This window comes from Mangifera indica, chromosome 6, assembly GCF_011075055.1.
Source record: "Mangifera indica cultivar Alphonso chromosome 6, CATAS_Mindica_2.1, whole genome shotgun sequence".
Lineage (NCBI taxonomy): Eukaryota > Viridiplantae > Streptophyta > Magnoliopsida > Sapindales > Anacardiaceae > Mangifera > Mangifera indica.
The window spans coordinates 15249799-15269696 of record NC_058142.1 but is presented as its reverse complement, the minus strand read 5'-3'; the positions used below and the strand labels follow the sequence as shown (position 1 = coordinate 15269696).

The window sequence follows — 19898 nt, the reverse complement described above, 5'->3', positions numbered from 1 at the left end:
ACATGGCCTAAATGATGTATTATTTCATGTAATGTGTAGAGATAATGAGACTAATGAGTAATGTGTCATCGTGTTAGGTCAATTCAACCCATTTGACACCTCTGCCCTGCACACCACATTTTAAAGCTGACTTTCTCCATGAATCTTTAGAATTTACTATATAGAAATGAGAAATGCACAAAAAGATTCAGCATAGTGCCTCGGAATATGCATTTATGTCCTCAACTTACTCAGGCATACAAATCGAATCACAAACAAGTATTATAGCTCAAGATATGTTAACAACAGGAAGATGCAGAATTAATGCCAACAAATCAACAATTATTTCTTACTGCAATAATCAAATTCATCACACAGTAAATGAAATTCCAGAAGAAATATGCACAAAGATTCCTGAAGAAACCTCAATTAAGAATGAGTGAGGTCATAGTACGCAAGCTCAAGTATTAGATTCAAAATGTGTTACAAATGCTTATTGTTCTTCTAATTTAATCCAGCAGCCAAGTAAGTTGTTCAATAATTCAGTTGGCAAAATTAAATGCTTTTCTATTGACTTCAAACATCTCTGTTCTGTAAAGTATTAGATTAAGTTTAAGAGGAAAGAGTTTAGGTGTATGAATGTTTGTATCATTCACTAGAAGTTTTCCTTAGATTTGTTTGAGTTAAGATTATCCTGTTAGAAAAGAAACCTGAGTATTTAACTTAAAAGTAGATTTGAGCCAAGTTGGCCTAGGCTCGGCTCGCAATTTGGCTCAAACAAGTCAAACTCAAACTAAAAGACTTTCTCTAGTTAAGCTCGAGCTCAACTTACAATTGACACTTGTGTCAACTCTCGTTTCACTAACAATTCTTTTTTTCTTCTCTAGCATTAATGTTCACCTTCTCTAGCATTATTATTCACCAAATCAAGTGAGTCAAGCTGAAATTGGCCCTTTTTTGAGTTAGACTCAACTCAAATCTATCTTTAATCTAATTATTGACAACACAATTATTCTTATGTACCTAGAAAATCTGTTTATAAGTTTAATCCATTAACCTGGCTTGAAAAATCTGATTACATGTGATCTCAGTTATTATCAATTTTTGGTAGTTCTTGTCATGTTCCTAAAAATTAACTTTCTATTAAAAAGACCAGATCTCATGTTTGCTAAGATAAAAGAATCTTAATAGAATTGATATATATTTTCAACATAATATTACAGTAGAACATAGAATTTACAAGTTTATAAATAAAAAAAATGGTTTGAGTAGATGGATGTGCAGTACCTTAGTTTGATGGAAGAACATTGCTTTGGTGACCAAAAGAGAAGAAGAAGTGGTCATTCTCCAGTAATCACAACTTCAAGGTTTGTGGATGCATTGGAAGATAGGGTTGAGGAACATAACCCTCTTTTCTCAGCTCAATAAGAAGACTCTTTAGCAATTTATAAATCTGAGCAGACTCAAGGTGACTTTCATCGGCAGCGACGAAAATATGAGTTGTATTGTTAACCTCAATCCAGCTATACCCTGGAACCTTTTCAACTCCTCTTTCTTTCATCATACATCTTATCTTAAGCACATTTCCCCACTGTCCGGCATCAGCGTGTATATTTGAAAGCAACACATAGTAGCCAGAGTTCTGTGGGTCCAAATCAAAAAGATGTTTTGAAGCAAATTCAGCTAGCTCAACATTGCCATGGACCCGACATGCTCCAAGCAATGTTCCCCATACACCTGCATCTGGTGAAAATGGCATACTATTTATAGTTTCAAATGCTTTATCCAAACAACCCGCACGCCCAAACAAATCTACCATGCATGCATAATGCTCCAGATGAGCTGGGATACCATATTCTTGGGTCATGCAATGGAAGTAGTGAATTCCATCATCAACTTGGCCAGCATGAGCACAAGCAGAGATTATTGCAAGAAAGGTGACATGATCAGGCTGAATTTTATTTTCCAACATTTCATGGAAAAGAGCAAGAGATTCCTTAAGGTGTCCATGGCTTCCATAAGCAGCAATGATGCTATTCCATGCCACTTCATTCTTTCCCCTCATCATGTCAAACACGGCACGGGAAAAATCCAACTTTCCACATTTAGCATACATGTCTATCAGTGCACCCTCTACAAAGAGATCAAAGCGGCAAGAACCTTTGATCATGAAACCATGAATTTCTTTCCCAAAATGCAGCGCAGGTAAGTTTGCACAAGCAGAAAGAGCAGCTGATATGCTCACATGGTCATATTTCATTCCTTCCAACCCCATTTGACGAAAAAGATCAATGGCCTCCTCTGATTTGCCATTTTGGGAACAACTTGTGATCATTGAATTCCAACAAATAACATCCTTTTCTAACATTCCTCCAAAAATTTTATGAGCAAGATCCAGTCTTCCACACTTTGCATACGTGACTGCAATTGCACTTCCTACTTGGCATTTCCTATCAAGCCCGTTCTTCAAGACATTACCATGTAATTCCTTTCCCAATTTCAGAGCAGCCAAACCGGCTATTGCTGGTAATATACTTGCTAGGGTTACAGCATTTGGAGTCATGTTTTCATGAATTAAAAACCGAAATTTCTTTAAAGCATCACTGTTCATCCCATTAAGTACAAAGCCAGAAATCATTGCTGTGCACATTGCAACATCACTTGTGGAGCTCAAGTTAAAAATCTTGCACGCCATTTTCACATCCCTGCACTTTAAGTATAAATCAATAAGTGCACTCTTCAAGAATGCATCCAAAGGCACACCATTTCGTATTATATAACCATGAATTTCCTTACCTTGCCTAAGACTTGCTAATTTAGCAACTGAAGGAAGAAAACTTGAAAAGGTGATCGGGTCTGGTTTGACACCAGAAGATATCATCTTAGAAAACAAATCCAAAGCCTCACCCATAAACCCATTTTGTACATGTCCAGCAATCATCCCATTCCACGTCACCAAATCAATCAGAGGCATCAGTTCAAACAATTTACATGCATCAGACAGCTGCTCACACTTCGAATACATAGTCAACAGTGAATTAGACACAGGCGAGTCAAACTCCAGTCCACAACCTATTGCAAAACCATGAAGTTGCATACCAAACTCAATCATTCCTTCCACAGCACAGATGGACAAAACACAAGCAAATGTCACAGAATTCGGTTTAATCTCACTTCTTCTCATTTCTTTAAACAACTTAATAGCATTACCTAGTTCCCCAGATTTTACATACCCATTAAGCATCACATTCCACAAAACGCAATCTCTCTCAGACATTTCATCAAACAAACAATGCGCCTCATCAATGCAGCCTTTCTCTGCATAGAACTTAACCAAAGAACTCCCCACAAACACATCAAACTCACAACCCAGTTCACGAATCGTTTCATGAACGATTCTCCCTAATCTAACATCATCCAAAGAACCACAAGCTTTAATCACAGAAGGAAAAGTATGATTATCAGGAACAACTCCAAAACTCAACATCTTAAAATAAAACAACAAGGCAAAATCAAACCAACCCATTTGAACAAGCACTCTGATCATCCTATTCCAAGGCAAACTAGTCCTCAATTCAAGACAATAAAACAAGTTAATGGCATCAACAAAACTCCCACAAAGAACATACATACCCAAAATCTTTGCACCCAGTGAAGCATTGGTGCTGATTTTATTGACAATGAACTGAGCATGGACTTGTTTATTAGCTCGTTGAAGAGCAAAAGGGTAATCAGAAAAAGCCTCCAAGATTGACCCTAAATGAGTTGCCAGTGGAGTTTTGGTGTTTTGACACAAGGGTTTAGAGTTCGTGATTGCGTGTATGAATTTGGGTTTAAATGAAAAAATAAAATCGTGTGATGGAATGATAATTCTGATTCTTTGGTACATTATGACTTGCAGAAATTACAGAGCATCTTGATTGAAGGAACTGTCGAGTATTTGCGAGTTTGTTGTGCAAGAAGCTAGCAATTTTAAAGTTTAAACGGTAAATGGCGGGGAGGGAAGCAAAAGACAGGATATTAGAAAATCTGAGCAACTAATTATATAAATAACTTTTTATTCAAAATTCATAAGAAAATGAAACTTCATTTGAAAAATTACACCAATGTTCAGGGGTCAATCTGGTCTATCTTGGTTTGATTGACGGTTAAAGGTGGTAATTGGTTGAATTGTGCTGTATCAAGTTTAAAATGACAAAGTCTAATATATCATAGATCATATCTTGTTAAGACCTATAAAAATTAAAGTTTTGATAGTTTGTGTCCACCCACCAAACCTCAAGACTCATGAAATGACGAGTCATGCTATCATATGTGTTTTTATAAGTTAATCTATCAAAATATTATAATTTTAAAAAAAAATTTAAATTTTGTGGGTTGTACTATGTAGACCTATAACATTTTTTAAGAGGTTTTGACATCATCTGTTTTATTCACAAATATTGACATTATTCGTAAATTTTTAAGAAACACTAGTCTACACGTTAACATGACCCTAAACCACTTCTACTGAATGTTGAATTAGTGAATCATTTAAATAATTATTATAATAATATTTGAAACAATTTTAACTATATAATTCTTAATTATGAAATCCAATTTACATTTATCAAAATTGAATTTAGTTGTGTTGACTTGAATTTCAATAATTAAAAAATTTGACCGCATTTTAGTGTTATAGTTTAACCACCAAGTCAATTCAGTCAAATGATAATTGTTTAAATAAAACTTGATTTAGATTGGATTGATTATTAGATCTCTATTAAACTGATTGAACTAATTGATCTAGTTTAAATTTCAAAATCATATTTAAAACAAGCATGATATAATGAATTGGGGTTTTTTTTTTTAATCAAAAAACAAGAACTATTATTTCCTCATTGAGGTTTGATAAAGATTAAAAACATCAAAGAATTTTCGAAAGTGGTAAGTTCACTCAAAAAAAAATCTGGTGACTCAAGATATAATAATAATAATATGATTTTTTTTTTTTATATATTTTAAATGTCTTATATAAGCAACTTTCCAATATCAAAGTTTAGATTTAAAATCCAAACTAAATTGCAAGAAAAAAATCTTAAACCTTTGGGACATCAAACCACTTTGAAAAGAAAATAAGTTATTTAAATTATAAAATAAGAATTTACTTCCCATATTTTTAAAATTTTAAGACAAAATCTATGATTCTTGAAACTTTAAAAAATTAATTTGAATAATTCAGTGAATAAACAACATAAAATATATCAATGTTATATACATTTAGTTTTGAAAACTCAATTTGATATTCATATAATATGTTTTTATATGATATGATAGTATTAAATGATTTACATAAAGATAAATTATTTAAATATTTAATTAAATATTCAAAATTACTATATACATATAAATGGTGAAAGATGAAAGTTCAGCCAATAGGTTAATTTTCATTTGGGCTTTGATTCCCTTTGAGCCCACAATGAATCTTCTGATCCATTTATCCTCAAGAGTTTGCTGCCAGATTGTTGCTGCATGAGCCCAAATGGGCTTGTTTGTTTCAATGTCTCTCCTCACTTGAGCTTTTGTCTTAATAAAACAAATTTATAATTAGTTCTTACAAAATAAAATTAATTTAATAAAAAAATACACCTCACCAGTTTTATTAACTCTGGACTGAACTGTCGTGGTTGAACTGCTCGGACCAATTAAGCCCTCTAGAGCGGTCATTAGATTGGATCAATGTTTGCTCTGAGTAGGGTTGTCAACCAGGTTTGTGAAAAAATTTCAAGTCACCAACTTTATAACTACTAAATTAGATAAATAAAAAATTTGATATTAAAATATTATCATAAGAGACTTGAACTCATACATTTTTATATATGATGTTTCGTCTTTTGTCATTCAAACTAGTTTTTAGGGGTTTAGATTTTTTTTATAACCAGGTTTAGTTTTTTATTTAAGACTTATTCATTAAAAATTTTTAAGGTCAGGCTTATTTCAAACCTTTCCCCGTAATTTAAAAAACATGTGCAGAGATTCCTACAAGCTTCTTGTAGGAGTGAAAACTTGATAATTACACCCTTACAATGAAAACCTAAGGTTTTATAGAGTCTCAGTCATTGTTTTTGGTTATCATTTCCAAGGCAAAAAGGAACTAGACCTCATCAGGCATTGTTGTAACCACCTGCATGCAGAATTTCTGTCTCCCATATTGTTGTATTTTAATGGGAAATTTTAAAAAATAGCCAAAATGCCCTTCCATTAAGCCAAAATGCCCAAAATCACTATTTCCAAGCCAAAATGCCCAAAATCACTGTTCCAAAAAAAAATGCCTATGACTTTTTTTAAATACCGAAATTACCCTTTCCCTCATATTTATATAACTCTCCCACTCACTATAGGGGTTTTAATAAAATTTTAGATAAATATGGGGGGTTTTTAGATATTTTATATTATAAAAGATTTTGATATTTATTTATTTATTTAAAACTTTTTCTAAAATGACAAAATTACCCCTCCCTTCATTTATATAACTCTCCTCACTCACTATAAGGTTAAATGTAATTTAGGATAAATATGGGGGGTTTTTAGATATTTTACATTGTAAAGACATTTTCATATTTATTTATATATTTTATTACTTTTTTTAAAATGTCAAAAATACCTTCCCCTCATCTATATAAACTCTCCTCACTCATTTTATTTCCACACACTTCTCATATCACTCAAACATTCACTCTCATTTTCATTTTTTTTCAATATCAATTAATAGGGATTCGTTCGGACGAAGGAAGTTCGTATTTTTGAATTCGATTCGAAAAAATACTATTCATCAAAAAAAGGTATTTATGTCAATCTTATCCTAAAACTTCATTTTATTTGTTAAGTATAGTTTTTATGTCGTAATATGGGGGTTAAATACAATATGTGACAAGTATTGGGGGTTAAATGTAATTTAGGATAAATATGGGGGGTTTTTGGATATTTTACATTGTAAAGGCATTTTCATATTTATTTATATATTTCATTACTTTTTCTAAAATATCAAAAATACCCTTCCCTTCATCTATATAAATCCACCTCACTCATTTTATTTCCACACACTTCTCATATCACTCAAACACTCACTCTCACTTTCATTTTTTTTTGTTAACATCAATTAGTAGGGATTCGTTCGGACGAAGGAAGTTCGTATTTTTGAATTCGACTCGAAAAAATACTATTCATCAAAAAAAGGTATTTATGTCAATCTTATCCTAAAACTTCATTTTATTTGTTAAGTATAGTTTTTATGTCGTAATATGGGGGTTAAATGTAATATTTGACAAGTATTGGGGGTTAAATGTAATTTAGGATAAATATGTGGGGTTTTTGGATATTTTACATTGTAAAGGCATTTTCATATTTATTTATATATTTCATTACTTTTTCTAAAATGCCAAAATTACCCTTCCCCTCATCTATATAAACCCTCCTCACTCATTTTATTTCCACACACTTCTCATATCACTCAAACACTCACTCTCACTTTCATTTTTTTTGTTAACATCAATTAGTAGGGATTCGTTCGGATGAAGGAAGTTCGTATTTCTGAATTCGATTCGAAAAATACTATTCATCAAAAAAAGGTATTTATGCCAATCTTACCTTAAAACTTTATTTTATTTGTTAAGTAAAGTTTTTATGTCGTAATTAGGGGGTTAAATGTAATATTTGACAAGTATGGGGGGTTAAATGTAATTTAGGATAAATATATGGGGTTTTTAGATATTTTAGATTGTTATGGGGGTTTTAGATATTTTACAATATATACAGGATTTATATAACATGTTAAAAATATATAGGGATTGCTTTGATACAAGACGACATACAAGAGTGTCAAATGAAATGTTATTAAAATTAGGGCGTATTTTCATATTAAACATTGTAGGCGCATTATAATTAAAATTATAGGTTTTTTTGAGTTTCACCGCTTTAGGATATATCAATGCACATTTTTCTTATTTCTGAAGAATTTTTCGATTGTTGTCATTCTATGGTATTTCAACTTTTAGGATACAAATTTCAGTTTTGTTTTTTTGAATTTCACCGTTTTAGCATATATCAACTCGTATTTTTCAGATTTTTTTAGAATTGTTCGATTATTACCATTTTAGGGTATTTCAATTTTTAGAATTCGAATTTAAGCTCAGTTTTTTTTTAAATTTATCGTTTTAGGATATATCCACTAGTATTTTTCAGATTTCTGCAGAAATTATTTATTATTGACATTTTAAAGTAATTCAAAGTATAGAATTTGAATATCTATTTCAAAGTATAGATATTATAAAAACGTTTTAAATAGAACGTTACAAACAGATAGATGCATTTTGATATAAGATAACATACGAAAGTGTTATATAAATTGTTAAATAATTATAGGGGGATAAACAACATATTAGAAAAATATGAAGAGTTTTTTTTAATTATTAATAATTGTACGACTGATTTACATAGTTATTATTGATTTTTTTTTATACCTAAATAATTATCTTCAAAAACTTGTCATTGCAGGATTGATATTTAAAATGGAGGGTTATGCATCGGTTCGTTACCAGGGAGAATGGATTCAAGGTCGCAACAATACAATGAAATATGTTGGAGGAGCCAAACAATTGATTAAAATCCCTTATGGAACAACATTCGAGAGATTTATTGAGCTTTTCCGGAGTATTGCAGTATTGATCCAATGAAAAACTACATTCAAGTATCAATGAAGCCAAGAAAAATTGAGCTCAACTGTCCCATCCAGATCCAAAATGATGAAGATGTGCAAGGTCTTCTTGATATGCCCCAGTACTTTCAGGAATGTATTCCTGTTTTTGTTACATGTACCCCAATTGAAGGGCAAAAGGAAGAAGATGAAGATGAAGATGAAGATGAGGATGAAGATGAAAAAGAAAGCAGTTGGGTCAAAAAAGAATACGATTTGGAAAAGTTGATTGATTTCAGTAATGACCCATTATATATTGCAAACTCATGGGCTCATGGAGAAAAAGATATAGTTCCCTATTGGGGTGACTTCGATGAAAATGATATGCCCGACATTCTTTCAGACGATGTAGAGCCTGAGTATATGGCATCAGTAACCGAGGGTATAGATAGTTTACGGCTTGAAGATCCTACTTCAGGTGGTGGAAATTATTCTGGGCCGTTTTTTGACAATGTCCCCACTGATCCATTTAGGTGGCTTCCTGATTTTTCTCCACAACCATCAGCATCATCAAGTGGTTCCAGATCAATCCGAGAGGAGAATGGGGTCAAGATTGATGATATTTTTCACAGTAAAGTCCAATTGATTGACGCCATGAGACAATTCGCCTTACTAAAAGGATTTCAATTTGGTGTCAAAAAGTCTGACAAGAAACGGTGGGAAATTAAATGCAAGGCTGAAAATTGTAAGTGGTATATACATGCAACCAAGTCCACTGTCGGTGATGTGTGGGGGATCAACTCTATGAATCCTACCCACACATGTTTAGTTGATCAAATCATGCCACATCACAGACAAGCTGGGGCCCGAGCTTTAGGTCAATTAATGAGATCAAAGTTTGTGATGATTGATCGAATTTATCGACCTAAAGAAATAATTGTAGACATCGTCGACCGATATAAAATTGATATTTCCTACTCACAGGCTTGGCGGGCAAGAAATTGGGCTATCAATTCATTGAGGGGTTCACCGAAGGAATCTTTTATGTTGTTACCAGATTATTGCTAAAATTTACAACGTACTAATCCGGGCACCATTACTGCTATTGAAATAGACGATGAGCATCGATTTACAATTTTTTTCATGGCGTTAAGATGTTCCGTTCGTGCGTTTAGTCAATATCTTCGCCCCGTTATTTGCATTGACGTTGCTTTCCTTAAAGGTCGATATCTGGGGCATTTATTTATTGCGGTGGCTCTTGATGGTAATAATCAAATATACCCTATTGGTTTCGGTGTCGGCAAAAAAGAAGATCACGACACGTGGTGTTGGTTTCTTATGAGAATTAAAGAATGCATCCCTGACCTCTCTGAGCTTGCAATAATCTCCGATCGACATCATGCTATCTACTCGACAATGGCTGAAGTCTTTCCAGATGTCCACCATGGATGCTATTGTCATCACCTTCTGTGTAACATGCGGACAAATTATAAACGAGACTCAAAGGTATATTGTAAACAAGTTATTACATTTATAACAGTTTATCATTTTCAAACATTTTGCTTACAATGAGTTTTCATATTTTTTTTCCTCTTACAGGTCGCCGGTGCATATTGGAAAGCCGCTAAATCATACACAGAGTCTGAATTTGGGCAGATGATGCAATCCATTGACTCAATGAACCCCCAAGCTGGAGCTTATCTACGGGATGTCGGCTTTTCCCATTGGAGTAGAGCGTACTTTCCAGGGCATCGATACAATATCATGACCATAAATATTGCTGAGTCATTTAATGCCCTTGTCAGGCATGCACGGGGCCTACCTATAACCATGCTCTTGGAGTTTATTCGTGGTACAATGTAACGATGGTTTTACGAGAGGAGAACCCATGCAAGTAAGTATCAAATCGATATTAATTAAAAGTTGTCTCATATATTTTTTTCCACTTTGTTAATCATATTACCAAATGTGTTCTTAATATTTTTTCTGAATTACAGGTGAATGTCATAACTTCCTCACCCCTTGGGCGGAAGATAAAATCAGTAATCGTCTTTCAAAGTCTGCAAGTCTTGATGTTCGACCGATTACACCTACTCGGTATCAGGTTGTTGGATTTGGTGGATCATGGGTATTGTGGACTTTGGTGATATGTCATGCACGTGTAGAAAGTTTCAGCTTTCACGTATTCCATGCAAGCATGCCATTGTCGTTGCATGACATATGAGACTGACGAATGTGCACGCATGGGTTCATCCATTCTTCCGCATCGATATTTATCGTGCAATATACCAGGAACCAATCAATCCTCTTGGAAATCAATATGATTGGTTACACTCACCGGAAGACAGAGTTATATTGCCCCCCGTCCTCGATAGTCGTCATCCAGGTCGTCCAGCCAATAGAAATCGACGTCCATCACAAGGAAAAATTGTTACACCGAGGATTTGTAGTCGTTGCCATGAACCGGGGCATACACGAACCCAATGTAAATCCCCATCACCGGTCCCGAGCTTTGCTCCCCAGCGTTCACATACAAAAGGCAAAGGACGAGATCTTGACATGCTGCTACTAAATTTTATTTTTTATATGATTCTTCATTGTTGTACTTCAGGTTTATGTAACCGATGTATTTTTATTATGTTTCAAATGTGTAATTGTATTGTCATTTGATGTAATAAATTTAGTGTTACTTTATTTCAGTATTACTTTATTTTCTCTAATTGTTTCAATTGTGTAAATGTTTGAGTAATTATACGTTTTTATTGTTTTTTCATGACAAGATTATTTAAAAAATGAACTCAAATACGATACACATCCATATATAACCACAAATAAAGTATATCATATACATATGAAATACACTAAATATATACATCTAAACATAGGAATAACTATAAATATACATCCGTGAGCTACTCGATACAATGAAAATACAATTGTGTCGCTAATTGTCGACGCATAGAGGTAGACGACTCTCGGGGAAAAACGTAGCTCCGTGCCAACGCCAAACACTCAAAAAATCACAACATAAAGACGCCACAGTCACCGGAGCCCAACCCCTGCTGAGGGACATCCGACGCTCGATGTAAAGTGAGGGGATCACATCGTGGAGTCCTCCTAGAAGCTGTCCAAAAAGTCGTCGCCTCTAATAACGCGGGAATAAAGGTCATGTACGGTCGCATGCGCTGCTCCAGAGTCCCTATATTCCCCGAATATGAAACATTTGAATCGTACACCGTAATCGACTACTCACGGAAATCTATAACTCCGGCGACCCAATGTGCGTTCTCGAAGTTTATAGAGATGAAAACCTATAAACAATGAGACATTTTAGTTACTTATCGTTGTCGTTAACCAATTGAATATAATAGAAATATATATAAATTCTACCTGATCGACCATCCCCCATGGTTTGTACAACAATCCCGGGGTGTACGATGCATCAACCATCCTCGTGAAGAGCCCCGAAAACTCAAACTCTCCAATCGGTGTGGTCTGCCAACTCTTCCAGGCCATCTCAATATGGCCTCCGAAGAATGTGTGGGCAGTCGTCCAACGCTGTGAGATAGTCGACTGGTGATCATCCTGCTGTCGACGTAATAAAGCCAAAAAGGAATCCACATGCTAAAATAGTATAAACAAGTTCACGTGTTAGTTATTAATAAATATATCTAGCTTTTTATCAAATTATATAGTATAGACAACTCACATCGTCGGTCAACCATTCGCGCAACTCTACAACAAGCCTCCAGAAGCTGTCCTTTGACTTCGACCCGATGAAGTAGACATCATGTGAGTCGGAAGCCACGGCGCTGGTGTACCACGTGAGGAAAGATTCCTCACGCTCAGAGGCAGAGGATGGAATGGCCGTAGGTCGCCGTTTCGCCCTCCCTTTGAGTGGATTCGTATACGGGGTGTGAACCAACGGACCCTTCCGGATGATCCGGCCACGTGCTGTACGAATCATCTGCATGATCCCAAAAAAATAATTAATTCATCATTCATCTTACGCAACAATTAGCATTAATCGATTTATCTTACCTTCTCCACGTATGCGGGAGGAGGTTTAGCTGGAGAATCTTGAAACACAGTCAAGTCCACCACGCGTGCTCCCTCGGCAGACTAGAAAATACAAATTTTGAACATCTCAATGATCAGTATATACAACTATTTATATACTAAGTATAATTGATATACCTCAATAGGGATGGCCTCAAAATCGTCCTCCTGGAAGTCCTCCTCCTGTGAACCAATATCCACAATTTTTTTGGTCGAGCTCAGGATATCAGCAAGTAACCATAATCGCTCGTCCTGAAAAAACAGTCAAAACATCATTAAATAAATAATATAATTGAAAAGACAGATCAATCAATGACAATTTAAAAATAAAGTTAACCTGAACTTCTGGGGAAGGTGTTCGGACAGAACCCTCGATCGATGCAACAGAAGGACTAACCGGTGCGTCCTCTGGGTCACTACCCTAAGATATTAGTAATAATAACTTAATTAGTGATATTTCATATATAACAATACTATAATATAATAATGACATTTAACAATAAATATAAATTTAAAATATCATACGGACCTCGTGTGGGTGACGGGATGGTATTGCGGTATCAACAGGGGATGTCGGTAGGATATCCTCGTCCCTCTCCTGTGCGAATGTAATAATAGTTATCAGAATAATAACACTGTAGACATTTTATGTAAGTAATAAATTAAAAGTGGTTTTACAACCTGAGCGATGGAGGCTGGATATGTACGCGTGATGATGTCCTCCAAACGAGTCATACGATCCTCTAATCGAGTCATCTGGGAAGAGACATCGTCACGTAATCGGGTCATCTGGGAAGAGATATCGTCACGAAAACTCGATATCTCACGTAAAATCGTAGCACTCCAGTGTGCTAATGTAGCATCTAATGTAGCAAAACTGGGTGATACGAATGAGGGACATTGCTCGGTGGCATGATGGGTGGAATCGTCCTGTAGTCCAGGGTGGTCCTCCACTGCAGGATGGTCTGTCTGTGGACTCTGAACAACAGGGGAACATATCGACTGATCCATAACAGGATGCTGAATGGGCTCCTCATGTGTCTCAGAAGTCTCCACGGGTACATCTGAAGGGCTTGAGGATGGAGAAGCCCCGTCGGTAGTAGCGATCGAAACCGAAGAAGATGAGGAAGAATTAGCATTGGGTAAACCGATGTACTCACGAATCTCAGCGTACCACGGTAAACGCTCCTCGATCGATGATGGCTCAAGAGGGAATGTAACATCCTCCTAATGATGAAGATATATAAGTCAAAATAATTGTAACATATAATGAATTAATCGACTTATTAATTAACTAGTACATACCGGATCACCACTGAAAATACGCCCTATATGAGTCCAACTAGGGACGTCTCGCGTACGCCACCTCAACATCCGGGGGGACGAATAGAGATCGACAAGGTCAATCCAATCGTGTAACGTCTCTAGAGTCTCGTATATCCAAAACTGTAATATAATCATTTACGATGTAAATAAATCAATTTATATTTTTGTCAATTAATATATATAAATGATAATATAAAACTTACCTGAAATGCGAACGAAAATCTGTAAAGGTCGTATTTACGGAATTTCGGCATCCGTCCAGAACAGACTCTCTCACTCGCCTGTGACATAGAATCGTATGTCATCTGCCACACAACAACGCCCCACAGGTAGGAATTAAACTCGTCCAAATGATCAACTAACTGGAAGTAATCCGTGGACACCTTCTTTCGTCGATCATTCCCCAACAAAACAATGTGAAGAATATACAACAAGGCCATCTTGACAGCGTCAATATCGTCAGCCCTTCATGGCCTCGACAAGAAAATACGCTCTAAGTCGTGATACTGCACTGTCGAAAAACCTCGAAAGTAAGTATCTCTGATTCGATGTCCGGAAGAGCGAGGCATATATGAAGAGACATCAGTCCGTCGACTAAACGATAGACCTATGACTAGTGCAAACTCGAACGGACTAAATCTGACATCAACCCCACTAACCCTGAACCAAAACTCGTCTCTGGCAGAGGGTCGATGTAACTATCAGAGTAGAAACGCATGAACCAACATCCCGGAGAATTTGGTTTCGGGTAAACGAAGAAGATACCCGAAACATGTCCTCTCAAATAGTCGTAGCTGATTTGGGGTCAATGTAGCAGTAATCCGAGATAATGCGGCACGTTGTGCACGACATATCGCCTCTGCCCGGAAGTGTCTGGTCTCGTCGGGGATTCGCAGCTCGCTGTCAACCCGTCTTCTTTTGCGAGAAATATCTTGAGACAATGTAAAAAATTCGTTAGACATGAGGAAAAACAAATATGTAAACAAATGAATACGTGAAAAAAACATAAAAAGATGAAAAATACCAAATAATCAAAAAGGAAATGACAAAACTTAAAAAACAAGATTTAACTACCTGATAACGGAATTGAAATTTGAATTCTGAAAATTGAAAAACCCTAAAATGAGAACAATCAAAAAATCTTTCAAAAATCTGAAAAATACGAGTCGATATATCTAAAAACAGTGAAATCTTAAAAAATGAAACTGAAATTCGAATTCTAAAAGTTGAAAAACCCTAGAATGAAAGCAATCGAAAAATCCTTCAAAAATTTGGGAAATACGAGTCCATATCTTGTAAAACGGTGAAATTCGAAAAAAATGAAATTGAAATTCCAATTTTAAAAGTTGAAATAACCTAGAATGGCAACAATCGAAAAATCCTTCAGAAATCTGAAAGATAAGAGTCCATATCTCATAAAACGGTGAAATCTGAAGAAACGAAATTGAAATTCGAATTTTAAAAGTTGAAAAACCCTAGAATGGAAACAATCAAAAAATCCTTCAGAAATCTGAAAAATACGAGTTCATATCTCATAAAACGATGAAATCTGAAAAAATAGAATTGAAATTCGAATTCTAAAAGTTGAAAAACCCTAGAACGAAAACAATCAGAAAATCCTTCGAAAATCTAAAAGATAAGAGTCCATATCTCGTAAAACGATGAAATCTGAAAAAACAGAATTGAAATTCGAATTCTAAATGTTGAAAAACCCTAGAATGGAAACAATCAAAAAATCCTTCAGAAATCTGAAAAATATGAGTCCATATCTCGTAAAACGATGAAATCCAAAAAAACGGAATTAAAATTCGAATTCTAAAAGTTGAAAAACCCTAGAATGGGAACAATCGAAAAATCGTTCCAAAATCTGAAAAATACGAGTCCATATCTCGTAAAACGATGAAATCCAAAAAAACGGAATTAAAATTCGAATTCTAAAAGTTGAAAAACCCTAGAATGGAAACAATCAAAAAATCCTTCGGAAATCTGAAAAATACGAGTCCATACCTCGTAAAAAGATGAAATCCGAAAAAACGGAATTGAAATTCGAATTCTAAAAGTTGAAAAACCCTATAATGGGAACAATCGAAAAATCCTTCAGAAATCTGAAAAATACGAGTCCATATCTCGTAAAACGATAAAATTCGAAAAAACGAAATTGAAATTCGAATTCTAAAAGTTGAAAAACCCTAGAACAGAAAAAACGGATATAAAATTCAAAAAATACACAATCAAAAACCCTAGATAAGAAAAATATCAATTTACCCCCTCATGAAAACTGAAACTCTGAAAGGTCCACTGTGTTCTAAGGAATTTCCCCAGCTTCCCAATATTTTAAAAAAGCTACTTTTCCCCCCCAAAAACAGCCAATCTTGGCTGAACGTGGGATGCACGATTTTGACGTGGGAAACACTGTTCCCACGTCGGACTGCCGATCTCTTCGGCAGTCATTTTCGGCCAAATTTTGGTCGTTTCAGCCTCCGATTTTCACATAAATCAAATCTACACGTTATCTAACACAAAACCCCTCAATCAATTCAACAAAAACAACCAAGAATCAAAACATTTTAAGCATTATTCAAACCGTAAATCCTAAAATTTCAAACCGAAAAATCTCAATCAAATCTCAATAATATGAGCAATAATTTGATCCAAACAAGATTAAGGGAGATATACTAACCTTCTTTGCCATTTGTGGGTGCCGGAAATCAAGAAAATCGACGGAAATCAGATCGCCCGTGGGATGAACGTGGTGACGTGAAAATGTTTTGAAATTTGAGAGAAATGCACAGTAAATTCGCTAATATTAACGTGGGAAATAGCAATTTTTTTCTGTGTTATATATATGGACATTTTCGTAATTTCGCAAAACTCGCGTTGACGTAATAAATTTCAAAAAAACCCCACGTGGGCTAAGAACTTCCCACGTCACCCCAATTGTTTTAAAAAGCTAAGTTCCCCCCCTAAATTAGGCTGAACGTGAGATTATTGATTTTGACGTGGGAAACACTGTTCCCAGTCGGACTGCCGATCTCTTCGGCAGTCATTTCTGGCCAAATTTTGGTCGTTTTAGCCACCGATTTTCACATAAATCGAATCTACACGTTGTATAACACAAAACCCCTCAATTAATTCAACAAAAACAACCAAGAATCAAAACATTTTAAGCATTGTTCAAACCGTAAACCCTAAAATTTCAAACCGAAAAATCTCAATCAAATCTCAATAATATGAGCAATAACTTGATCCAAACAAGATTACGGGAGATGTGATAACATTATTTTCCATTTTCGGTTGCCGGAAAGCAAGCAAATCGGCGAAAATGACGTTCGCCGTGGGATGCGTTAAAAATTCGAATTTTCTTTGAATTGCACAGTGAAAATTTGCTGTGTTTATATATGGGGGCATTTTCGTCATTTCACAAAACCTGGGCATTTTTGCTTAAACCTGAATTTTTTGGGCAATTTCGCTTAGACCCCTTTAATTTTGCCTAATTTTTAAAATTTCCCTATTTTAATTATTTGCTGATTGGGTCTTATGTTATTGATCTCATGCGTATTGGATTATTTAGGAGGAAGGATACATGGTCAATTTGTTGATTGATTAATATAATAACAAGATTTAACATTGGTAATTGCTCACAAGTTTGAGTTCGGAACTTAAGGTCATGTACAAGAAAAATTAAGATTTCACAAGATATACATATGATATATGTTGTGAAAGATGACTTAACAATAAACATTACAATGTCTACAGACTTTTATTTTCTTGTACTATATTGAACATATTGACAAGAAAAATTTTACTTAAGAAGGAAAGTATACAATACCAATAGAGTAATCTTATACAAGTAATCATAAACAAAAAAGAATTTTTAAAGTAGTTCGACCTATTACTTAAAAACTTATATCCACTATAGAGTGATAATATGGAAATATAATTTGCTATTTTTTTTACTTTTGTACAATATTATCCTTATAATAGGATAGAATTGAAGAATAATGATGTATATACCTAAGGACATACACTTTGATTTACAATGAACCTAATTATCTATAAAACACAACAATTGTATTGAGATCATGAAAATGATTAAAATTATTAAGAGTTATTTTTTCAGTTATATCTAGATAAAGAGGTTTTAGCCACACTTCAAATTGATTTCTATATAAGTGATATATCTAATCATTGTTATGTATTTTTTGAAGGAATTAAGTGTGACGGTACAACATAACCCTTCAACATTTGACAATATGAATAAATATAAATCTCAAACTTATAGGAGTAATCATAGATTCAATCAGTCGACTAAATCGTTATAGGTCCTTGCTCATATCTAGGTAATCTTAATTGTTTTTCTTTTTCTGATGAAAAATTATGCCGAATGAGGAGGAAATTGAGAAGGCAATAGGCTCACTGTGTGCAGTATAATTTCTATGAAAAATTGAATATTTTTGGTAAGCAAAGGTCAAACCCTAGAGGATTGGCTTTGCATAAATTCATTCAAAAGACATAAAAGGGGGTGTTGCAAATGAATTTGAGCCACAAATGATGAGACTTGCTTAACAATTTGTCTTGTATAATTATGAGAAATATGAACATATTATCATGACATTGTAACATGGGATAGTGGACGAGTAATTATAAATGAAACACATTGTCTCATAATGAAAGAGTTTTCCTTATAAACCCTAAAAATTATTGCTTTCATTGATCTCTAAATCTACTACAATAATGATTGAAAGGACTTTTGATCAATGTGAAAGCTCAAATGATGAGACAACGACAAGCACTGAGGGAGAAATATGAAAGCAGAATGAGGTCAATGAACACTTCCAATAGTTTCAAGAGGACCCCATATTTATTAGCTCCTCGGTTTTCGAGACTGAAATTGCATGGCCCTTTTGCATGGAAATAAAATTCAATAATAATGAATTTTTGGTTTAAAATGTTTTAAATGAAGCAAAAGAAAGGAAAAAACAAAAAACTGGCCATCATTTTGGCTGAGAAAGGGACTCACACAGCATCCCTGTGTTGTTTGAGCTTGAGGCTTCTATAAACATGAAATCTATAATAAGAATTGAGACATATCATAATATTATTAAATTATTTAATTACATATATCTTAATTTAAAATTTTTATCAAATAATAACACTATATTTTTTAATATCAATTAAAATTTACCCATTAATATAGGAAGTATTACTCATAATTCTAACCACACCATTTTATCTGTAATTTTTTTTCCCTTTTGCTTTTCTTCTACCTTCATCACCTTCATATTTGATTGGTATTAATTTTAGAGTAATACTACATGCATTAATAGTAAGTACAAATATAGTTCAAACGTTAACGTGTTATTATATAATTAGATATTATTTTATCACTAATTTAAAATCATTCAATTATATAATGACACGTTAATATTTGTATTTATAGTTAGTGTGTCAAGTGTTTTTGATAATGTCCACATTCTCTTTCATTTGTGATGAAAATTACCAAGTTTATTTATCAAATATAATGGTATATGTTTATTCCGAATAAAAAATTACGATCTAAAAATCATTTCAATAAATTACTCTTAACATTTTTTAATAAAATTTTATTTACTAAAATCTTATAAAGCCATTTTTATCTTTACAATATTTCATATTCTAATGGTAAGAATGATGTTTCAGCCCTAATAAGATTCTTTAATGTCACAAGATAACATAATATTAAATACATATTATTTAACTTCTTATTAAAAAATATATGATTATCACATATAAAAATATAAAATTCGTCTCTCTGGTAGACAGGCGTACCGAGTTTAAGGTTATTTTTGAATACTTTTCTTTAAGTCCTGTTTGATTTTGTCTC

The 19898-nt window shown here is 34.1% G+C and overlaps 1 protein-coding gene across 1 annotated transcript; it reads right to left on the bottom strand.

The window, feature by feature from the left end:
* Positions 1-1158: 1158 nt before the first annotated feature.
* On the bottom strand, positions 1159-4144 carry LOC123218409 (pentatricopeptide repeat-containing protein At4g21300-like). Its single transcript, XM_044639865.1, has one exon. It carries the CDS (start codon positions 3866-3868, stop codon positions 1334-1336), a length of 2535 nt encoding a protein of 844 aa, XP_044495800.1. The 5' UTR covers positions 3869-4144; the 3' UTR covers positions 1159-1333.
* Positions 4145-19898: the final 15754 nt, after the last annotated feature.

What these genes read in the sequence shown, in the direction of transcription:
- LOC123218409 (XM_044639865.1), bottom strand. Translation starts at nt 3,868, where the DNA reads ATGTACCAAAGAATCAGAATTATCATTCCATCACACGATTTTATTTTT.